The 24,743-nt window shown below is 41.2% G+C and overlaps 1 protein-coding gene and 2 pseudogenes across 1 annotated transcript in view; all 3 read right to left on the bottom strand.

The window, feature by feature from the left end:
* Positions 1 to 15,862: 15,862 nt before the first annotated feature.
* LOC110288071 (uncharacterized) lies at positions 15,863 to 16,903 on the bottom strand (annotated as a pseudogene).
* A 3,602-nt stretch (positions 16,904 to 20,505) lies between these two features.
* LOC110288074 (calcium-binding and coiled-coil domain-containing protein 2-like) lies at positions 20,506 to 22,899 on the bottom strand (annotated as a pseudogene).
* LOC110288073 (uncharacterized) overlaps positions 22,420 to 24,743 on the bottom strand; it is a 53,259-nt gene continuing 50,935 nt past the window's right edge. The window contains 1 exon segment of the mRNA XM_085830832.1: positions 22,420 to 24,599. Coding sequence (XP_085686958.1) covers positions 23,610 to 24,599 — 990 coding nt within the window. The 3' untranslated portion in view covers positions 22,420 to 23,609.

The following is a 24,743-nucleotide window of genomic DNA, read 5'->3' as shown; positions in this document are numbered from 1 at the left end:
AGAACAGGCCATTCCCAATGGCATTAATAAAATACTTTTTGATCTTGCCCCTGTGTGGACTGGTAGTTGCTGAGTCCTGAAACCTGACACACACAGCTGCACCTAATGACTGGCTTGTGTCTCAAAAATATGAGCTGACTTAACCATGTCAATGAGCATTACTCACATTCACATAGGACAGTACCCTAATTGGAAATTCAGTATTCATTGGATCAACCTAAATATTTCAAATTGTAAACCCATCAGTCTTGTGTGTTTATATTTAAATGTACAAATTAACATAGGCTAGGAAATCACAAGATCACCCAACCTGTGCAACTCAGGTCCTTCATATTGGTGAGCCCTCAGCTGAGTGCCTTAAACTTGAGTTAGTCTGAGATCTAGCTATTGCTTACTCTGTTTCACTCTGCACTGTACACTGGATACTGTTCCACCTGTTCTGTTCTGATGGCAGAAGCAATGCTTCATGCAAATCCTTTCCCTGTTACTGCAATGCACAGTTCATTCACGGAGCCAAATGCGTAATATTAAAACTCTGTTGTGGGACTACCCTTTAACTTAAGAATTCAGAAACTTTAATCAAGAGGAAAGCAAGGCCATTGCCCTGGGAAACAACAGACTGGGATCAGGGCCCTGTGAAGCAATATATGTCCTGTCAGAAAAATATGCCAGAAAGGCTGAAAATCCAGCTGTTAGAGAAATAGTATGCCTTCCCAGGGAGGGAAACACTCAACACACAATTCAAAGATTAATTAAGAAAAAAAATCTCCCCTTCGCCTGGTGATTTCTGCCTGGACAGACTGACTGCTAGCTAGTCTGCTCTCCTGAAGACACCATATCCTGAGGCATCCCAGGAGATTGCTTCACTTAAGCCTCTGACACCACAGCCAGAAACCTCCCAGGAGATCTGCTGTGCACAGGACAATTGGGCAACTGATCACCAGCTTGTGTACTCCCTTGAAGACAACACAATTTGAAGGCATCCCAGGGGTTCCTCTGTACACAGGGCAACTGGACAACCAACACCACAGTCTGAAGACCTCCTGGGGGCTCTGTAGCATGCAGGGCAACTGACCAAACAGATTGAAAGCCTCCCCTGATTTCTGCTGCACACAGGGAAAATGAAACCACAGTCCACAGGCCCCCCCTGGAGAACAGCTTCCCATAGGACAACACTTTGACTGCTCCTCTGAAGACCCAAAAGTCTGATGTCCTCCCTGGAGATCTACTGCAGCCAGGGCAACAGATCAGGAGCTTCTCTGCCCTTCTGAACCTAACCCCCACCCCCCAGTTGGAAGACCTCACAGGAGGTCTGCTAGAACTAGACCTACCAGGAGACCTGAAGTGACCCAGGAACAAAAGAGGCAGACTACAGAGAGACAACAGGGATTAAACAGATGGGAGAGTCAAGTGCAAGACCATAAGGTACAGAAGTCAATGTAGGTGAGCATAATCAGAACCCAGTTCTCCCACCATGACAAGCCCTGAATATACCAACACACCTGAAAATCATGAAGCTGACCTAAAATCCTATATCATGAAGATAATCGATTTCTTTTATGAGGATACAAATAACTCACTGAAAGAAATTCAGGAAAACACAGGTAAACGGGTAAAAGCCCTTAAAAAGGAAACAATAAATCCCTTAAAGAAATACAGGAAAACATAATCAAACAGATAACGGAATTGCAGAAAGCACTCCAAGACCTAAAATTGGAAGTAGAAACAATAAAGAAAATACAAACCTGGGAATGGAAAACCTAGGAAAGAGGTCACGCATTACATATGTAAGTGTCATCAACAAACAAGAAAATACAGGAGATAGAAAAGAGAATCTCAGATGTAGAAGATACTGTTGAAGAGGTTGACACAACAGTGAAAGAAAATTCAAAACATAAAATCTCCTAATCAAAACATCCAAGAAGCCAGGCAGTGGTGGCACATGCCTTTAATCCCAGCACTTGGGAGGCAGAGGCAGGCAGATTTCTGAGTTCGAGGCCAGCCTAGTCTACAGAGTGAGTTCCAGGACAGCCAGGGGAACAAAGAAAGACTATTAAAAGCTACAAGGAAAAAGGGCCAAGTAACACACAAAGGGAGACCTATCAGAATTATACCAGACTTCTCAACAGAGACTATGAAAGCCAAAAGTGCCTGGTCAGAGGTCACGCAGGCTCTAAGAGAACACAAATGCCAGTCCAGGCTATTATACTCACCAAAATGCTCAATCAACATAGATTGGAGAAATTAAAATATTCCAGGACAAAACCAAATTAAAACAGTATCTATCTACCAATCCAGCCCTACAAAGGATCCTAGAAGGAAAACTCCTACACAAGGAAGGTACCCACACCAAAGAAAACACAGGATATTAAGCCACTCACAACAAAGCCAAAAGGAAAGAACCACAAGCCCATAAAGCCACCTACAAAAACAAATATAACAGGAACCAACAGTCATCTGTCTTTAATATCTCTCAATATTAATGAACTCAACTCACCTATAAAAAGACATACGCTAACAGACTGGATTTGTACACAAGATCTAACATTTTGTTGCATACAAGAAGCATACCTCAATAGCAAAGACAGACTCTATCTCAGATAATAGTGGGAGAATTCAACATCCCACTCTCACCAATGGACAAGTCATTGAAACAGAAACTAAACAGAGACACAGTGAAAGTAACAGAGGTTATGAACCCAACAGATTTCACTGATATTTACAGAACATTTTACCTAAAACAAAAGAATACACCATCTTCTCAGTGCTTCATGGTACCTTCTCCACAATCGACCATATAATTCGTCTTAAAGCAGGCCTCCACAGATACAAGAAGATTGAAATAATCCGGTACATCCTATCAGATCACCAAGGCATGAGGCTGCTGGGTCTGGTTTCACTCAGAGAAGATGCACAAAACCCTCAAGAGACTGAGGCCCCAGGAAGTTTAGAGCTTTGGTGGGGGGTGGGAGGACATCCTAGGGGAGACAAGGGGATAGGAAGGAGGTATAGGATGTGGAACAGTCTGGGGGTGGATCAGAAGGGGAATAAAATATGGAGTGTAAAAAGGAAGAAAAAAATAATAAAAAAAGAAGAAGAATCTCTGAAAATACCAAGTATCTAGCTTTAGTTAAAGCTAAAAGAGGAGCCAACCTAGAGAGATTTTCCATTATTCTCCACGTGTTGCTATCCTTAACTCTTCTTTAGGTTCTCGCCCCAGGTTATAATGTGAACAATTTAACAATGGACTGAACACCACTGGGGATCTGGCCAGCCACTTAGGCAGACGGGAGATTAACATAGCAGGATATTCCAGACTCATTTCTTAAGTACACCAATACCCTGAAGCATCAGGTCAGTCTGCACTGGCAGAGTCCTAAGTGGAAAGTCTCAGACAAGGCCAAAGATAGGAAAAGTAGGAGGTAGAAAGTATAGAAGCTGGGGGTCGGGGGGAGCAAGTTGCTAAGGCTCTGCTAAGGAAGCTTCTTAAGAATGGCAGCCTGGGGCTGGTGAAATGGCTCAATGGGTAAGAGCAACTGACTGCTCTTCCGAAGGTCCGGAGTTCAAATCCCAGCAACCACATGGTGGCTCACAACCATCCGTAATGAGATCAGACTCCCTCTTCTGGAGTGTCTGAAGACAGCTACAGTGTCCTTACATATAAATAAATAAATCTTTAAAAAAAAAAAAAAAAAGAATGGCAGCCTGTATACTACCTACAGGGAAATGGAAAGATATGGGAGACTTCCATGCAGTCAGCGGAAACTAGCATACAATGGGACAAAGGAAGAATCTAATCAAGCACTGCTGCTCAAGGAGAACACAAGTAATATCATCAATATCACTGCGCATACCTACGGTGGTCTGTGATTGACATCATCAGCCCTATGTGGTAGGAACTATTAGATCCTCAGGATAAGAAACCACCCCTCTCCACAGGCTCTGGCCCCAGACCGTTACCAGCTCCTCCAAGAATATGCCCGGTTTTAGAGAAGGAGCTCTTTTTCTATGTTTCTTTGTCAATACCTCATGGCCTTAGGGAAGGATCCCAAGGCCTAGGCCCCAGGCTGTTACAGGCCCAACCAAGAACGTTGCTGAGTTTGAGAAGAAACTATGTCATTCTCCATCTATGAAGGCCTCAGGGATAGCCTTGCTTGATCAGGACAGTCCTCACCACAACAGTGTTTTTCCTTTCCAAATGGTCCTTAGCAACAGATGGGCCAAGCAACAGAAGGGCCAAGTAACACACAAAGGGAGACCTATCAGAATTATACCAGACTTCTCAACAGAGACTATGAAAGCCAAAAGTGCCTGGTCAGAGGTCACACAGGCTCTAAGAGATGTCTTGACATCTGTGCCTTGCCACAGATGTCTTGACCATGTGGCAGAACTATGCTTTATCAAGAAGAAAAATGGTCCTTTATGGCACACCAGGCCTTAGTGTTGGTTGTGAGCCTGCAATACTTCATTGAACAGCTTGTTAAAGGGCTGGTCTGTGACCTGGGAAAGGGCCTATTTGTTAATCAGGATTGTCTCCTTTGTTATGACCTGGAGCCATATTTCCCCACAATCCTGATGAACAACCCTGTGTATCCCAGCATCCTAGTCTCTCAGATGCCTGGTTACCATACTACTTCTCTGTGGGTGTTTAGGAGGCAGTCCCTCCCTCAACTAAATGTTTCTTCACATTTTCTTTTCATGGGAAAGTCTTTTACATCAGCGACTCTACTCTAAGCTTCTTATCACAGCATACATTTGGAGTTCGTGAGATGGGGTTTACAACTGCCACAAAATTAACTCCAAATGGATCTTAAATGGCGGCCAGGGCACAATTCTTTAAGATATCAGAGAATCTCGGCCTCTCCAAATTTGGCATCTTGCTAAAGATGTTTCTACATGGTAAGCCCTTGCTCCAAATGCTTTGTGCAGATGAAGCTCCCATAATGAACTTATTCAGATGCCACACTGAGTACATATGGTGTCTAAGGCCTCATGGAACCTCATAGATGGCTTCTAGTTTCAATCCAACCCAGAGGAGGGACCTCTATGAGGACTCCTGTTTCTCTGACCACTGCTCCTTCAGGTTAGGGGCCGTGGTCCCATGCTCACCATCATGAGAGTTAGTAGCTCGCCTGCAGTCTGTGGAGGCACCCAGCGTCAGAGTTCAAAGCACGTCACAACAACCATAGAAGCATGCTTCGCAAAGCTATTGAACCTGCAACAGGGAACAAAGCACCTGAACAATGAGTCCTCCTCTTCATCTGATTGGACGGTTTCCTGGAGGCGCTAATTGGCCAGTGAATCTTGAGTGACAAGAACCCTGGCCATAGGGATAGACTGTGCTGGGAAGCCTACCTCTTAGGGCTTCCTGCCCCAGAAATTCAGACCAGAACTTGACACTTTTCAGATTTGCAAGATCTTTGTTTCAGTCCTGGGTATGCCTGTCCTCCAATAGCCCAGCTTTCTGTCTACCAGCACTCAGCATGAATATCTTCTCCCTCCATTTCCTAATCCTCCTCCTTCCCTCTTCCTAGAGCTCCTCCTCATCCTCATCCTTCTCCTCCTCCTCCTCACCCTACTGTTCCTCCTCCACCTCTTCTTCTTCCTAATGTTCCCCCACCCCTCCTCATCCCTCTCCTCTTCCTCCTTTTCTTCTCCCTCCTTTTCGTCTCTCAGACTCTCCTCCTAGAATCGAGGTGGGTAGCTTGCACAGTTCATTATTCATCTTGGAGCAGAGTGAATGGTATGAACCACAGGCCGAATGGTTCCATGCATATCACCAATTTCGGAATGATTTTAAGATACAAAATGTGACATTTGTTTCCGTGATTTTACCCTGATCTCAGGAATACTGCAGCTAATACTCACCTACTACATATTGAAAGGGTCCAAAAATCACTGAAGACCCCAGATCAGATAATATGCAAAAAGAAAAAGCACTTATTTTGGAGAAACAACCAGCGTTCTTTGAAATGGCGACCCCAGACAAAGGTACGAGGACCTCCTTATAGGAAACAGGTGGAACCCTCTAGAATGATAGGATAGTCTAAATTTTCATTGGTAGGGGCTAGGGGGTCACAGGTTGTCAGTGATCTGCATTCCTATGCCATGAACTTTTCACCATATGATGAAACAGGGCTGCCCAGCCCAGATGGACCATTCTCAGATAGTTCCCCATTTCTGTGGTTATCCTCAGTCTGGTCTCTGGAAGGGGATTCTACCATTTTCTTCTGAATTTTGTGGTCTTTTCCTATACCTGGTGACTTATGATTTAGTTTGGGGATTTACAGTTTATTCCTAAAACTGGTACCTTTTTGAAATCAGGACTGGTCCTCAAATGGAAACAAAAGAGCTCCTTAAATGGAGACAAATGGGGTTTATTTTGCCCTTTCAATATGATTCTCCAGACAACCCTGGGAGAAAAGCAGGAGATGGATGCCAGTCACTATGGAGCACTATTGTTAGCCAGCACGTCTTCCTCAGGGGCAAGGTTAGTGAGCATATCTGTATTAGCAAAGGTCTTCCAGATGAACAGAACTCAGAGCATGGATCTATGTATGCAGAAAGTGGATAGGTAAGAATGGCTCACAGAATGTTGTTCAACTAGGAAAACAAAGACTGTGTACCAATGGAAAGTTGAAGAATACAATAGTCCCTGAATGTCTCACTAGTCTTCAGCATATATCATAATTCAAGAGAAAGAACCTCTAATGCTAGGAAATAAAGTGATTTCTCTTGGCAGAGTATGTAAATAGGAAAAAGAATTACTATCTTCAATAACCTTTAAATATGTAGGCTGCTCCCAGAAGCTGTGTCCTAGATTAAAGTGTATTCAGTCTACTCAAAAACTCCAGAATAAGGAAGGGTTTTTCCCATGTTAAATATTGCAAATAATAAAAAGCCCTCATGGTGCATGCCTGTTTCAGTTTTAGGTAATTAACTATAGTAATTTGAACTGAAGTGCATTTTACTCATCCTGAATGCTCTCTGTCTGGGGGGCTGGGACATCTTTGTCGAAGACTTCATTTTTTTTTTAAATATTTATTTATTTATTATATGTAAGCACACAGCTGTTTTCAGACACTCCAGAAGAGGGCATCAGATTTTTTGTTACGGATGGTTGCTAGCCACCATGTGGTTGCTGGGATTTGAACTCAGGACCTTTGGAAGAGCAGTCGGCGCTCTTAACCGCTGAGCCATCCCTTCAGCCCCCGACTTCATTTTTTTTATATTTTATTTTTATTTTATTTTATGTATATGAGAGTTTAGCTGGTAATTGTATGCAGTACTTGCAGTGGTCAGAAGAGGGCAATAGATCCCTTAGGGATTGTAGTTACAGCAGCTGGTTTAATGCCACATGGTTTCTGGGAATGCAACCTGTGTCATCTCTAACATTATCCAATGCTCATAACTAAGCCATTACTGTATTTACTATATTTTCATTAAAATTAATTCATATACATTTGAATTAAAATATATCAGTTTCTGTAACGTTTACCTTTTCACAGTTTTCTAAATATATGATCCCAATAATGACAAATGAGGTGGGAGTTTTCGGAAAAAAAAAAAAAAAGAAAGAAACAAAAGAAAAAGAAAAAGAAATGCTAGCCTAGTGAGCTAACTTCTTTTCCTTAACTATATGCAAACTTGAATGTACAACTTACATGCTAGATGCTCAGACATCTCCTTCTGTCTATGCCCCTTTACCTAGCTAGTCGACCTTTCTCTTGAGCTTATCGAAACCCATGTGAGCTCCATTGCTCTTTCCTCAAATCCAGTTCCATCTCTGTCCTACTATGTCTTACTCCTTTGCTTCCAGGATGCTATTCTAAGCCAAGAGGTAGAGATAGAGTCCAAAGAGAGTGCCCACCAGGAGAAAGCTCAAATGTCTAATTGCAGTAAAAGAAGGTTCTATCTCCCTCACTACATACACACTTGGCAGGTCGATTCATGGTGGTGATGGTAGTGGTGGTGGTGGTGGTGGGAGGATCCAAGCCAAGACTGTATCGAACTCAACTGAAAAGTTTTAAACTTAACTGAAGAGCACCTCAAAGCATCCAGCTGACTTTTCCTCAAGTCATCCAGCAAAGACCACAAGACCCCTCCCAAGCAATTTGCCAGAAAATAGGCAAGAACTTTCCATCCTTTAGCATTCTCTTCTATTAAGGCTTTGGCTTTCAGAGCCACCCCCAAACGGCATCTTTTCAGGACACATCTAGGTGCATCTGAAATTACAATATCTCCCTAAGCTTGGATATTTTGCTACCATTAATCAAATATCCTTCAACAATTTACCCCCTTAATTCTCCCCCTCCATCCTAAATTCTTCAAGGCCAATTTCTTCCTTGTTATGTACGGGTGACTATTAAGACTCACATACATCCCGGGCAGTGGTTGCACATGCCTTTAATTCCAGCACTTGGGAGGCAGAGGCAGGCAGATTTCTGAGTTTGAGGCCAGCTAGTTCTAGAGTGAGATCCAGGACAACCAAAATAAAGAAGAAGAAAAAGGAGTCAAATACATAAATAAAACTTGCTGACAGCATTGTTTTGGTTTTGTTTTTGTTTTTCAAGACAGGGTTTCTGTGTCTCATCCTGGACGTCCTGGATTAAAGGAGTGCACCACCACTCTTTCCTCAGATCCAGTTCCATCTCTGTCCTGCTATGTCTCACTCCTCTGCTTCCAGGATGCTATTCTAAGCCAAGAGTTAGAGTCCAAAGAGAGTGCCCACCAGGAGAGCTCTGTCCTCATGCTGACAGCAATTTTATTAGATGTGTGTATATGGTTCAAGGACTGACCATGCTGCATTAATTAGCCAAATAGGGAACTCAATGCCTGAGGCTAACTCTCCTAGTGGAGGGAGAGTTCCACTCTTTAATAAGCAACAGGATTTTGTTTATTTGCTTGTTTGCTTGTTTGTTTTTGGTTTTTCGAGACAGGTTTTCTCTGTGGACCAGGCTGGCCTCAAACTCAGAAATCTGCCTGCCTCTGCCTCCCAAGTGCTGGGATTAAAGGTGTGCACCACCACCTCCAGGCGCAACAGGACTTATTAACACTTGGGGAGTGTTAGCATTCTGTCTACACTCCACCCCACAGTTACCTGGCAATGGCCAGGTAGGCCTGACCCACTATAAAAGGGGATGCTTGCCCCCTCCTCCCTCTCTTACTTTTGCTTCCCACTTGTTCCTCTCTTGCCCTCTTGGGCTCTTCCCTTACCCCATACCTCACCACGCCCCCATAGAACATATCTTACACATCTTTATCTTTTTATAAACACATCATATTGAATCTGTAATAAGTAGCCATATATATTTATCCTATGTGTTTGGACCACTGTTCCTAGCATGATAATCCTGTATAGAAGAGAGAAATAAAAAGTAATTTGATGTAGGGCTGGTTGGCAATAAAGTATTATGTTCTTATTTTCTTAAAAATGGTTATTTTATTTCCTAACATTTCAAATGTTATCTCCCTTCCTGTTTTCCCCTTGAAAAACCCCCTTATCCCCACCCCAAGCATTATGAAGTTAACAAGATTCATTCTTCGAGGTGGACTAGACTTGTCTATCATGGGGTGCCTCTTACTCTCAAAGGGACTGCACTGAGGCTAACTGCTCTAGACCTAGATTTAGAAAAAAACTTCATGGTTTCTGTAATTGGAGGGGGAGATTTATTGTGCTCTCATAGTCCGCAGAACAGTTCTCTATAGTTAACTTTAAGTGCTGTCATAAAACACACCATGGCCAAGGCAAAGGATACTTGAAAGCATTAAAGTGGATTTACACTTCCAAAGGATTAGAGTCCATGATGGCAATGTAAACACATGACAGTAAGAAAAATGCCTCTTACTCTACCAAACACTACCATGATCTTCAGTGAGACTGTTATGTTTCCAACATAGAATGCAAAGAATAACCAATATTATTCCACAAGAGTCAAAGCATATTGAAGATGGAACAGACCAAAGCAAGACCTAATCCAGCAGGTAAACATGAAATCACAAAGGTCATTGTTCAGCTTCTTCAGATTATGATGAAATTGCCTAGAATCAAATTACTTAGGTCTCTCTAGTCTTCCAGTTCTGTCACTGAAGCACACATAGCCTCACTTTTATGCCAACTCCTCGACATGCTTGCAGCTCTTTGTAAAGCTGCTCCTCTTGTCCCCAAAACCTTGTGTGTGGTATTATATTTTACTTTATTGAAATTGGGTTAGTGGAGCAGGAGAGCTCTTTCAGTTGTTAAGAGCACCAACTGGAGAACCAGGCTTCATCCTAGCATTTCCACGGCAGCTCACCTTGATCTATAACTATAGGTCCACAAAAGCCTAAGGTCTAAATAGTTACATATCAGCATTTTACCTGGCATTTTCTTAGGTATTTCCATAAATGAGAGCTTTTCTGTGTGTTCTGTCAGATTCAAAAATAATGATATAAAAATATACATCTGTACTAAAAGGAACACAACAAAGTTGTTTAAGTTACTCTTTCAGTCAGCAAGTGACAACATGTGATGTAAAGAATCAAATGTATGGGGGGGGAGTGTATTGGGGACATTTTGGATAGCATTGGAATTGGAATTGAGGAAATTACCTAATTAAAAAAAAAGAATCGCCGGGCGTGGTGGCGCACGCCTTTAATCCCAGCACTCGGGAGGCAGAGGCAGGCGGATTTCTGAGTTCGAGGCCAGCCTGGTCTACAAAGTGAGTGCCAGGACAGCCAGGGCTACACAGAGAAACCCTGTCTCGAAAAAACAAACAAACAAACAAAAATAAATAAATAAATAAATAAATAAATAAAAAGAATCAAATGTATATAAGGGTTTAGGGGAAATAAATCAATTGCAACAAAACCCTCAAGCTTTTAACTGATTTGTTATTTGTCAAAATCCTAAACCACAGTGACCAGAGTTTATTCTGTCTCCAAACACACAATCCCCTACCACAGTCAGATTCACAGTGCAATTCTGAACTATGTTTTCTTTTCATTGCCTTTGTTTTCTCAGTTAAATCAAACTCGGTGGGATAGTTTTCTTCGGCACAGGTCAACAGACTTATGAACAGGATCATAGTCTGGCTCACAATCCTTCCCAGTCCCAGCAGATCAGATTCTGATAGCCCAGCCAACCTGTTCTACCTAGTTGTAGAAGTGACTTTCCTGGACAGTGGCTGCCACACTCAGAATAGTATTGCCTGTGGTCTACCTCATGGCTCACTAGTGTTGCATCAGAGGAGAAACCTAGAGGATCCCACAAGGTACTTCTACTGTTGCTACTGATTGTTAGCTCTTCCGAGAATCCATCACTATCTAGTGTCATGGATTAATGTCATCCATTCATGAGTTTATACATGCAGGGAAATTACAAAACAACTCACCCTGGCACAACCAGGTACTTGTACATAATGATGATATGATGATAAAAATGATATGATGGTTTGCTTGCCCTGTTTCATTCCATGAATTTCACAAGAATCTTGTCCTCCTACTATGGTCTGAAGGTAGAAGCCATAATAAACCTGCAAATCTTTCTGCTTTTAAGGCAATGTGAAGTTTATTATATGGCTCAAGCAGGTAATTTTAAAACTGAGTGGTGGTGAAGACAGTTCATTTAAAAGTTTAATATTAATATTATTAAAATATGTTGACAAAACAGCACACACTGAGCATACATCTTCTATCCCTAGATTTGTACTCAGAAGCCTGACACATGAGTATCAAGAGGTAAAATGTAACCCTGGCTAATGACTGACACCAAAGCCAGGCTGCATAAGAAACAAAAACATTCAATGGGAATTTGTGAAATAATGAAAAACAAAAAAGAGCCCAGCGTTCACCATCAGCCTTACTGGAAACGTGTGATATCATTACCCTCATATTTTAATAAACAATGGACCACTTAGAAGATGGGGATCCAGGGGGCAGTGGTGGAACACACCTTTAATCCCAGCACTCGGGATTAAAACTGCAATACTATTCTGGCAATACTATTCTGAGTGTGGCAGCCACTGTCCAGGAAAGTCACTTCTACGACTAGGTAGAACAGGTTGGCTGGGCTATCAGAATCTGATCTGCTGGGACTGGAAAGGATTGTGAGCCAGACTATGATCCTGTTCATATGTCTGTTGACCTGTGCCGAAGAAAACTATCCCACCGAGTTTGATTTAACTGAGAAAACAAAGGCAATGAAAATAATGCAGAGGCAGGCGGATTTCTGAGTTCCAGGCCAGCCTGGTCTACAGAGTCAGTTCCAGGACAGCCAGGGTTACACAGAGATACTCTGTCTTAATAACAAAACAAACAAACAAACAAACAGAAGATGGGGATCCGACTCAATTCATTGCAGCAGAAAAATACCTATCACCGAGTAAAGTGGAATTAAAGATGAACAGAAGTCACAGAAGGAACTCAAAAACAGCCTAATAAACATCTGTAAATGGATTTTCCATGTATACAACAAACTTTAATATGTATTCCAAATGTTTCAAAATACAAAGCACAAGTACAATTGGTGATCTCTACCCAAATAGTTGACTGAACATGGGAAATAATTTACTTCCTTCAAGGCTATGATGAGGAAGAGATGAAACAGGATGCTTTTCTTGAAATTGAAAACAACTCTGATGTACAGTCTCTAATCAATTCATTTACATGGACAGCGTTTTTCTCTTGCATAAATTTTTTCTATTTCCTGACATCAAGATGATGTAAACACTTTAATTATTTAGATGGTTGGAGATATGGCCAAGCAATTAATAAAAGCTCATTCTCAGAAACAAAGTCAGGGTTTGACATCTCCCTGTAACTCCTGCTATAAGAAGATACAACAGTTTAATTTTCTTGGAAATCAGCATCCACATGCACATAGTCACACAACGACACTGAGAAATGTCATAATTAGGGGCTGGTGAGATGGCTCAGCGGTTAAGAGCACCGACTGCTCTTCCAAAGGTCCTGAGTTCAAATCCCAGCAACCACATGGTGGCTCACAACCATCCGTAACAAAATCTGATGCTCTCTTCTGGAGTGTCTGAAGACAGCTACAGTGTACTTACATATAATAAATAAATAAATAAATATTTTTAAAAAAAGAAATGTCATAATTAAAATTAAAAGAAGTTGTTGAACACACAAAATTTTCCTCATGATGTTCTTCTTGTATAAGCATTCATTAGTATAACCCAGGGGTTGAAGCACCTGAATGCTTACCCACAAACTTTTCCTTCATCATGAATTGGCTCATGTAACAGAAAGCAAGCTTATAGGCTTGTTGGCAGAGAAATAAATCCTTCTCAGTTGGTAATGTCCTTTGGGGAGATCTAGAAGAAGTTTCCCTGCGGGAGAAAATATGTCAATCTGGCTGAACTTGAGAGTTTACATTCTCACACCATGTCTAGTTCCCATACTCTCTTTAAGGCTATAGGTTGAGGATGTGAGCTCTGAGCTCCATCCTTTAGCAGCCACATATGACACTTGTTGCCCTGGCATGTTCATGCATATCCCATACCCCTTTGAAACCATAAGGCAATTTAAATGCTTTTAAATGTTCCTTTTACATTGAGGATTGGTTTGTTGCTATGTAGTGTGATGCTAAGTTCAGAACCCTAAAACCTGGTTGCCCCAGAGAAGAAAAGGACCACACACAGACCCCAGTGAAGCTATGTGACATTGCTCTCAAGTTACTTCCAGTTGGTGAATAAAGATTATAACAATCAACAGCTGGGCAGAAGACACATAGACAGGGTTTAGGGATACTGGACTTGGGCTGGAGAAGAACCACAAGGAGATGAAGAAAGTTGAGAGAGCAAAAGCAAACTTAGGTTAGGTGAATAATAAAATAATGGCTATCTGGGATGACTAATTGGAGTTAAGAAGAGCCCAGATGAAACAAGGCAAAGTATACGATGAAATTATTGGCTGAGAAGTAGACTTAATAGCATAGAAGATAGAAGTTAGCCAATCTCTTGTGCTGATTAAGGCTTATTATAAATATAAAGGTTGCTGTGTCTATCTATACCTGGAAAATAAATAGTCAAAGGTAAGGTAGACACCCTGGATGGAGATTACAGTTTTCTACAATACCTTAGTCATTTCATGACAGCAACAGAAAAGGCACTAATACACAATATCAATTAACACCTAAATGAGTTATTTCATATTATTAAAGTGAACTGTAAAATCTAAACCAGTAACCTTATCAATGAAATGCATAGGAATTTTGTCCATGTATCTTTGCAGGTACAAACAAAATAGAAACACCAACATACTTGAGCAGATAGTTGACACTTGCTAGACTTTTTATCAAGAACGAATATTTTGTGTAACTTAATGTGGGTTGACTAAAGATCATTACAATTTCATCAGAGTCATAGATTGCCTTAATTGTGAGTTCTTCTAGATCTTGAAAGACTATTGTGACATGGAATCTTTAACAGATTGATCACCTGATAAAGGTTTGCATAAAGATACTGCATAGTGCAAAACTTTACCACACTGACTACATTTATAGGGTATCCCTGCAGATGGATTTTTTTTCATGTTTTTAAAATGTCTGTTGCACACACAAGCTTTATCACATTGCTATTTTCATGAGGTTTCTCACAAGTCTGTGTTATTTTATACATTATGAGATAAATGTCACCTGCAAAGGCCTTACCACATTATCCATACAGGTTTTCTCTCACAGGTGTGTTCTTTTATGTATTCTGAGATATATTATATGCTGTTTTATGTGTTCAAAAGAGACTGTGATATGCAAAGGTTCACCACTTTGTGAACATTGTGTAATAAAGTCTTTCTGTATGTCTCTCTCTCTCTCTCTCACTGTGTCTGTCTGTCTCTCTGTCTGCAGTATGTGCTCCCTGCTGCATTATTAGATAACTGTACTAGGTAAAGGCCTTACCACACTGCTTATATTCACTTTTCTTGCCAATACAAATATGTTCATGACAATTAAGTCTATAATCACATTCATAGTGATTCTCTCCAGTATGTTCATTTATACATTCAAAAATGATTGTGTTGTACAAAGGCTTTCTCACATTAACTGTTTGTAGGCTTTCTTTCTTTCTTTCTTTCTTTTTTTTTAGATTTATTTATTATATATGTAAGTACACTGTAGCTGTCTTCAGACACTCCAGAAGAGGGCGTCAGATCTCATTACAGATGGTTGTGAGTCACCATGTGGTTGCTGGGAATTGAACTCAGGACCTTCAGAAGAGCAGTCAGTGCTCTTAACCGCTGAGCCATCTCTACAGCCCCCTTTCTCTCTCTCTCTCTCTCTCTCTCTCTCTCTCTCTCTCTCTCTCTCTCTCTCTTTCTTTTGGTTTTTCGAGACAGGGTTTCTCTGTGTAACCCTGGCTGACCTGGAACTTACTCTGTAGAGCAGGCTGGCCTCCAACTCAGAAATCCACCTGCCTTTGCCTCCCAAGTGCTGGGATTAAAGGCGAGAGCCCCCATTGCCCAGCAGGTTTTCTTTCTAATATGTATTCTTTTATGCTTTTGGAGATGACCGTGTTTTGAAAAGGCTTTCTCACACTGATTACATTTGTACAGTTTCACTCCAGTATATCTTCTTTTATGAATTTGCAATTTATGTTGGGGAAAGGCTTTGTCACAGAGATTATATCTGCAGGATTTCTCTCCAGTATGAATGCTTCCAAGTTTTTGTTTGTTTGTTTTTGAGACAGGGTTTCTCTGTATAGCCCTGGTTGTCCAGGAACTCACTTTGTAGACCAGGCTGGCCTCAAACTCAGAAATCCAGAAATCTACCTGCCTCTGCCTCCCGAGTGCCGGGATTAAAGGCATGCGCCACCACGCCCTGCTGCTTCCAAGCTTTTTTAAATGACTGTGGTTTGTAATGGTTTTATCACAATTGGTGACATTTGTAGGGTTTCTCTCCAGTATGTATTATTTTATGTATGTGGAGACTATTATGTTGAAAAAAGGCTTTGTCACATTGATTACTTTTGTAGGATTTCACTCCTGTATGAATCTTTTATGTATTTGGAGATTATCACATCGAACAGTTTTAGGGTTTCTCTCCAGTATGATTTCTTTTATGGTTTTGTAGAATACTGTTTTGTGGAAAGGCTTTATCACATTGATTACATTTGTAGGGTTGCTCTGCAGGACAAATATTTCCATGCCTTTTATGGTGATTGAGATTTGTAAAAGCTTTAGCACATTGATTATTTGTAGAGTTTCTTTCCTGTGTGTGTTCTTCCATGGCTTTTAAGATGACTGTGTTGTGAAAAGGCTTTATCATATTGAATGCATTTCCATCCAGTATGTGTGCTTTTTTATGTTATAGGAAATGACTGTGCTACCCAAATGCTTTACCACATTGACAACATTCATAGGGTTTCTCTCCAGTATTAATTCTTTTATGTGTCTTGAGGCTACTGTGTCGTGAAAAGATTTTATCATATTCAATACATTTGAAGAGTTTCTCTCCATTATGAATCCTTTAATGCATGTGAAGAGTCTGGGGATGCAAGAAAACTTTTCCACATTGATTACATTTGTACGGTTTCTCTGCAGCATGAATTCTTCCATGCCTTCTAAGGTGAATGTGTTGTGCAAAGGCTTTATCACATTCATTACATTTGAAGGGTTTCTCTTCAGAATGAATTCTTTTATGTGTCTGGAGTCTATTGTGTCATGAAAAGGCTTTATCACATTCATTACATTTGTGGGGTTTCTCTCCACTATGAACTCTTTTGTGCATGTAAAGAGTCTGGGGATATAAGAAAACTTTACCACATTGATTACACTGGTAGGGTTTCTCTCCTGTATGAATTCTTTCATGCTTTTTAAGATGACTGTGATTTTGAAACACTTTACCACATTGATTACATTCATAGGGCTTCTGTCCAGTTTGTGTTCTTTTATGTATTTGGCGACTCATATAAGGTTCAAGGCTTCAACACACTGAATAACTTCATGTGGGTTCTTTTCTGTATGAATCCTTTCATGTCTTTGGGCATGACTGTGAGCATGTAAAGCAAAGGCTTTACCACACTGAGTATATTCAGACAGTATTTCTGCACTCTGACTTCTTTCATGCCTGAGAAGATAACGGGCACATTTGAAAGCTTTATCACACTGCTAAATTCTTTCATCTGCATGATTAAATGTTACTAATTGTCTAAATATAAAAAGGCATCAAAGCCTGACGTGGTGGTGGACACCTTTAATCCCAGCACTTGGGAGTCAGAGGCAGGTGGATTTCTGAGTTCAAGGCCAGCCTGGTCTACAAAGTGAGTTCCAAGACAGCCAGAGATACACTGAGAAACCATGTCTTGGAAAACAAAAACAAAAACAAACAAAAACAAAAAGAAGAAGGAAGAAGGAAGAAGAAGGAAGAAGGAAGAAGGAAGAAGAAGGAAGAAGGAAGAAGAAGGAAGAAGGAAGAAGAAGAAGAAGAAGAAGAAGAAGAAGAAGAAGAAGAAGAAGAAGAAGAAGAAGAAGAAGAAGAAGAAGAAGAAGAAGAAAAATGATCCTTTATGGCACACCAGGCCTTTTTGTTGACTGTGTGTGACCCCACTATTCTCCTTTGAGCAGATTTTTAAAATACTGACCTTGATCTGGAGATGGACCTAGTGGCAGTTAATCAGGGTCGTCTTCTTTTCTTATGATCTGAAGCCATATTTCCTGACAATTCTAATGAACATACATGTGTATCCTAGCATCCTAATCTCTTAAAATGCTTGGTTACCATGCTACTTACCCGTGGGTGTTTTTTGTTTGTTTGTTTTTGTTTTTTGCTTTGTTTGTTTTTTGAGACAGGGTTTCTCAGTGTAGCCCTGGCTGTCCTGGAACTCACTCTGTAGACCAGGCTGGCCTCCAACTCAGAAATCCGCCTGCCTCTGCCTCCTGAGTGCAGGGATTAAGGGCATGAGCCACCATGCCCTGCCCGTGGGTTTTAAAGACGGTCCATCCCTTAGTAAATTCTGCTAGGTGTGAGTTACCATTTCCTAAGCACTGGAAAATCCTTTACATCATAGATTCTATTCTGATCACAGCTTAAATTTGGTGTGATACCCAGTTTGTGACATACAGTTTACAACCCTCACAAAATTAATTACAAATGGATCTTAAAGGGCAAAGAGACAAATTCTAGAAGATACCAAGAAACTTAGTCTCTTCGATTTTGGCATCCTGCCAAGGATGTTTCTACAGCAAAAGCCATTGTTCCAAATGCTTTTTGCAGATCCAGATCCCATAATGAAGTTATTAGGAACATCACAAGTGGCTGTTAGTTTTCACCCAGCCCAGTGGAGGGCCACCACCTCCTCTCCTGCTTCTCAGTCCACAGCTAATTCAGGTTAGGGGCAGCAGTTATTGCTCACCATGATGAGACTTAGTAGCTCCTGTAGGCACTCCCCTAAGGCACTTTGCTGCAGAGGTCAAAACACAACACACCAACAACAAAAGCCTGCTCAGCAATGGAGCTGAACGTGCAGCAGGGAGCAAAGCACCTGGAAGAACCCTCCTCTTCTTCTGATTGGGGCGGCTTCATGGAGTTCCTGATTGGCCAATGAGTCTTGAGTGACATGAGCACCTCCCTTAGGGTTAGACTGTGGTGAAGGCACCAGCAGCATAAGGTTTCCTGGCCTGGCATTCTAGTCCAGGAGCTGACCCTTTTTCAGCCCAGCAAGTTTTGTCTTTCAGTATAACTTTTGCCTATCCTTCAATAGCCCATCTTTCTGTCTACTAGTACTGAGCAGGGATTTCTCCCCCCCCCCCCTCTCCCTTCCCCTTGTCTTCCTCCTCCTCTTCTTTCTGTTCTATTTCTTCTCTTCCTCCTCTTCCTTTTTCCTCCTCTTATTCTTCTTGGTCTTCTTGTTCTTCTTCTTCCTCTTTTCTACCTGCCCCTCCTCCTCCCCCTCCTTTTCTCATGCTAAACCTCCTTGAATCAAGATGGAGAGCTTGAAAAATCCATTATTCATTGTATGATCCATGCGCAGAATGATTCCAAGGATATCAAAAATTAAAGAGAAGATTTTAGGACACAAAATGATATGTGACTGTGATTTCACACTTCCATCAGGAAAACTGTAACTGATATTCTTCTGCTACATAATGTACATGTCTGAAAAAAATCACTGAAGGAAGACCCCAGACTCAGATAGTATGCTAAAGCAAAGAGGGCTTACTGTGCAGAAACAATCATCATACAGGGGTCAATCATTCATTGAAATAGCGACCTCAGACAAAGGCATAAAAGCTTTTTTATCAGGAACCAGGGAAACTAGGGTAATCAAAAATTTCATTGGTGGGTGCTGGGGGTCACAGGTTGTCAGTTGTCTGCATGCCTCTGTCATGGACTTCTAACCATATGATGAAATAGGGCTGCCCAGTGCAGATGGCCCATTGTTGTTGTTGTTGTTTTGAAGAGGAAATTATTTTTAATATCAAAGGTTATAAAGACTCATTCTTACATTCATCCAAACTCAATTAGCTATGGAGAAAGCTGCCAGCCTACATACTTCCTAACAATTCTTTTTGAAAAAAGATTTATTATATGTAAGCACATTGTAGAAGAGGGGTCAGATCCTGTTACAGATGGTTGTGAGCCACCATGTATGTGGTTGCTGGGATTTAAACAGTCAGAAGAGCAGTCAATACTCTTACCCGCTGAGCCATCTCTCCAGCCCCTAACAATTCCTTAATTAGCAACTAAGAGACCTACAGACTAAAGCAGTGGCTCAGGACCAGTTTCAGCACTTTGGAAGGTGACTCAGCAGGACTGCCTAGTTGCAGGCTAGCCTGGGCTACACAGTGAATTCCAGATTAGCCAGTGTAAGACTAAAACATCTCCATATATGACATAATCCATGCTACATGTATAGAAAGGAACAGAAAGTGTTCCAGATAGAAAGAAGTCTTGCTTCCCCTGCCCACTCCCATTTTTCCTAAGAAAGCCAGGCGTGATGGCGTACATCTTTGATCACAGAAAACAGATCTGAGATTTTCCGTACAGACAAGGAAGATAAAGAAATTCATCACTTTTGTGCTGTCCTTGCTTGCTGCCCTTAAGGTTAGGATTGAGGCCTGAACACAAATGCACCAAAGACCTGACTGAATGAGGTAGGCATCTCAGAAGACAATGACTTAGTGTCAGTCAGCTGCTGTGAATCAGCAAGTACCTTCATCCTGGGCATTGGCTGAGAGTCTGGTTGTGACAAAGTGACAGCTGCTGCGTTCAATTTCATTTTACAGACAGCAGTTGTGTGAACCTCTAATGATTTCTGGCTAGGCAGCCTTCTCAGGTAGGAACCACGTTCCAGTAGGAATCTGGCCCAGCACAGACTTGCAGGCTGGAGTGCTCAGGCAGGGACAAGGACAGGAACCATGTTCCTGGAGATCCATCTCTTGGTTGCTGGGATGGTCTTCATACAAAATGGACAATACAACTCTTGAGCTCCTGCTGTTCCCAGTCTGGTGGGATCCTGTAATGAAAACTTCTTTCGATACCACAACATTTGTTTTTATAAAAGACTGTGCTTATAGTGCTTGGGCTAGCAGCTCTGAGTGGCAGGTTCTTGGACTTAGGAGCTCCTTGAGATGAAGAGACTTCAGGCTCAGCAGCTCCTTGAGGTGATAGGTCTCCCTGCTCAGCAGCTCAGAGATTTGGTCTTTTAGTCTCTCCTTCTGCAAAATCTTGCAGTTGCAGAGCTGTTCTGACAGGATACAGTTCTCGTTCTTTAGCCCTGTTGCTTCTTCCATGCTGCAGCTTCCTTCTCCTTCGACATTTCCACTGTCTGTTCCAGCATCTTCCAGTGCTGCTTCTGTTCCGTTAAGCTGAGGGTGAGCTGGCTGTTTTCTTTCTTGAGCTGTTCCAACTGCTATGTCTTTTCTTGATCTTTCACAATAAGGTCCTCCATTTCTGTTTCTTGAGTTGCCAGCTGGGTCTGAAGCTCTTCTACTCTGATCCCCAAGGCCTTTTCCAACATTATCTTCTGCTGTATGGATTCTTTCAGCCGGAGCAGCTCACTCTTCCAAGAGCCCTTCTCTTCCACTTCCTGTTCTAAGGTCTTTTTCATCCTCTGTGTGGCTTCCAGTACCATCTGCTTCCTCTGAAGCTGCTCATGGAGGTCAGCGTACTTGTCTTTTAGCTCCAGGTTTTCTTGGTAAAGCTCCTCACTGAGCTGTTCCATCTCTTCTACCCTTTCCTTATTGATAACAACCATTGTGTCCTCATCAGGGTCTGGGCAGAACTGGAAAGGGACACTTGTTCCCCGGACCAAACCATCTTCATCCACATAGCAGAACTGGTAGCTCTCCTCATCCTTGGGAAGGTAATAAGCTTTGAATTGGATTTCCTGCTGCATGGCTGACACCTTGTTTAGGTCTTTCTCTGCAAGGGAGCCCACATGAAGGTATAATACTCCTGGGTGGTCCTCCATCCTACTTTAAAGATGCAGATCCAGACCTTGGGATGAGGGATGAACTTTTCAGTGAGGGTGTAATAGCACATGACATCTCCTCCAGGAACATAGAACTTCTCAACATTGTTAAACAGGACCTGAGAGAAGTTGCCATGTCCTAGCAAGGTAGGTATGGGGCACTGGTCTATGGTGGAGTCTGGGCACAGCAGCCAGCAGCAGCGCAACAGCAGCAGGGCGCAGATGGTCCATTCTGAGATGAGATATCACCCCCTATTTTGTGGTTATGCCTGGGCTGGTCTCTGTGGGTGTGGGGTTATGAATTTGTTCTGGATTTTAAGATCTGTTCCTAGAGCTGGTGTCTTATGACTTTCCTTCTGTTACTGTGGCCTGTTCCTGAAGCTGGTGCTTTATGGCTGTTTTCAAAACCAGGCCCTGTCTTCCAAATGGAGACAAATGGGGTTCTTAAAGGAGACAAATGGGGTTTATCTTTCCCTCTTTTGTGAAAACAACAACAACAAAAAACCCAAAACACAAAACAGCTCACCAAGCTTTCACCAGCAACCTTACTGAAATGTATAATCACAATATCCTCATATTTAAAGAATGGACCACTTAGAAGAGTAGTATCTAACTAACTTCATTGCAGCAGAAAAATACCCTTCAACAAGTAAAGTTGAAATAAAGGTGAAGTCACAGAATGAACTCAAGGATCACCCTAATAAACATCTGTAAATGGATTTGAAAGTCATAGAACAAACTTTAATATCTATTCCAAAAGTTTGAAAATAAAAACCACCACTACGATTGGAGGTCTCTATTACAACACTTGCGTGAACATGGGAAATAATTTACTTCCTTCAAGGCTATGATGAAAAGAAGAAAAAACGGGATTTTTTTTCCTGATATCAAAAACAACTGTGATGTCTATCGTCTATAACAAGATCATCAACCAGATAAGGTTTTCTCTTGTATAAGTTTTTTACATTTCCTGACATCAAGATGATATAAAACACATTAAAATAGACACATGGCCAAGCAATTAAAAAAGTTTATTCCCAGGAACCAGGTCAGGGTTTGACATCTTCCTACATTTCCTGCTATAAGAAGGTACAGCAGCTTAATTTTCTTGGAAATCAGCATGCACATCCTCACACAAAGCCACAGACAAATCTCATATTTTCTCATGCTGTTCTTCTTATACAAGAATTCATTACTATAGCACAGGAGTGGAGGCACCTGAATGCTTACCCAGTTTTTCTTCATCATGAATGCGCTCATGTAACAGAAAGCAATCATAAAGGCTTAAAAGCAAAGAAATCAATCCTTCTCAGTTGGTAGTGTCATTTGGGGAGATTAAGGAAATGTTCCCCTACTGGAGAAAATATGTCACTGTGGCTGAACTTCAGAGTTTACATCCTTACACCATGTCTCGTTCCCACACTGTGAAGTGCAAAATTTTCCCACAATGACTACATTTATAGGGCTTCCCTGCAGCATGGACTTTTCTCATAATTTCCAGAATGACTCATACACGCACAAGCTTCACTACATTGCTTATTTTCATGAGGTTTCTTACAAGTATTGTTTCATACATTACGAGATAAATGTCACCTGCCAAGGCCTTACCATATTATTTACAAAGGTTTCACCAGAGTGTTCTTTTTTGTATTCTGTGATACATTATGTATTTTTTTTAATGTTCAAAGATGACTGTCGGGGCTGGTGAGATGGCTCAGTGGGTAAGAGCACCCGACTGCTCTTCCGAAGGTCCAGAGTTCAAATCCCAGCAACCACATGGTGGCTCACAACCATCCGTAACGAGATCTGGTGCCCTCTTCTGGAGTGTCTGAAGACAGCTACAGTGTACTTACATATAATAAATAAATAAATCTTTAAAAAAAAAAAAGATGACTGTCATATGCAAAGGTTTACCACATTGTGTACATTCATAAGTCCCCCCCCCCACACCTCTGTCTCCCCAGTATGTGCTCCTTGATGCATTAGGAGATAAGTGTGTTGGGATAGGTTTTAGCACACAGCTAATATTCAGAGGGTTTCTTGCCAATACAAATATGTTCATGATGATGAAGACTATGGATATTTGTAGATTTTACCATATTATATACATTCATAAGCTTTTACAGTATGAATTCTTTTATGCTTTTGAAGATTCCTGTGACATACATGGGCTTTCACACATAGAACACATTCATCGGGTTTCTATCCAGTATATATTCCTTTATGTCTTTGAAGATCATAAGGTCCTAAAAAGACTTTCTCACAGTGATTACATTTGTAGGATTTCTCTCCAGTATGAATTCTTCTATGTGAATGGAGTATACTATGTTTTGAAAAGGCTTTTTCACATGTATTACATTTGTAGGGCTTCTTTCCAGAATGAATTCTTCTATGCGACTGGAGGTTACTATGTTGTGAAAAGGCTTTCTCACAGTCATTACATTTGTAGGGTTTTTTTCCAGTATGAATTCTTTTATGCGACTGGAGGTTACTATATTGTGAAAAGGCTTTCTCACATTCATTACATTTGAAGGGTTTCTCTCCAGCATGTATTCTTATATGTATTTGGAGCGTACTATGCCTGGAAAAGACTTTGTCACATTGATTACATTTGTAGGGTTTCTCGCCTGTATGTGTTCTCTTATGTATTTGGAGACTATGATGTTGGGAAAAGGCTTTGTCACAATGATTACATTTGTAGGGTTTTTCTCCTGTATGTATTCTTTTATGCTTCTGGAGATCACTGCTTTGTCTAAATACTTTATCACATTCATTACATTTGTAGGGTTTCTCTCCTGTATGTATTCTTTTATGCTTTTGGAGACTATGATGTTGGGAAAAGGCTTTGTCACATTGATGACATTTGTAGGGTTTCTCTCCTGTATGTATTCTTTTATGCTTCTGGAGATTACAGTGTTCTGAAAAGGCTTTCTCACATTGATCACATCTGTAGGGTTTCTCTCCAGTATGAATTCTTCCATGTCTTTTAAGCCGACTAGGTTGTGAAAAGGCTTTACCACACAGATTACATTCATAGCATTTCTCTCCAGTATGTGTCCCTTTAGGTTGTAGGAGATTACTGTGAGTTGAAAAGGCTTTTTCACACTGATGACATTCATAAGGTTGCTCTCCGGTATGAATTCTTTCAGGCATTTTAAGATGACTGTGATCTTCAAAGGCTTTACCACATTGCTTCCATTCATAGAGTTTCTTTCCAGTTTGTGCTCTTTTATGAATTTGGAGACTATGTTGAGCAAAGTCTTCAACAAATTGAATAACTCCATGGGGTTTCTTTTCTCTATGAATCCTTTCATGCCTTTGAGCATGACTGTGAGC

Source organism: Mus caroli, unplaced genomic scaffold (genome assembly GCF_978045245.1).
Source record: "Mus caroli unplaced genomic scaffold, Mus_caroli_1 scaffold_15, whole genome shotgun sequence".
Taxonomy (NCBI): Eukaryota; Metazoa; Chordata; class Mammalia; order Rodentia; family Muridae; genus Mus; species Mus caroli.
The sequence above is the reverse complement of the archived record's forward strand: the minus strand, read 5'-3'. Positions and strand labels throughout refer to the sequence as shown.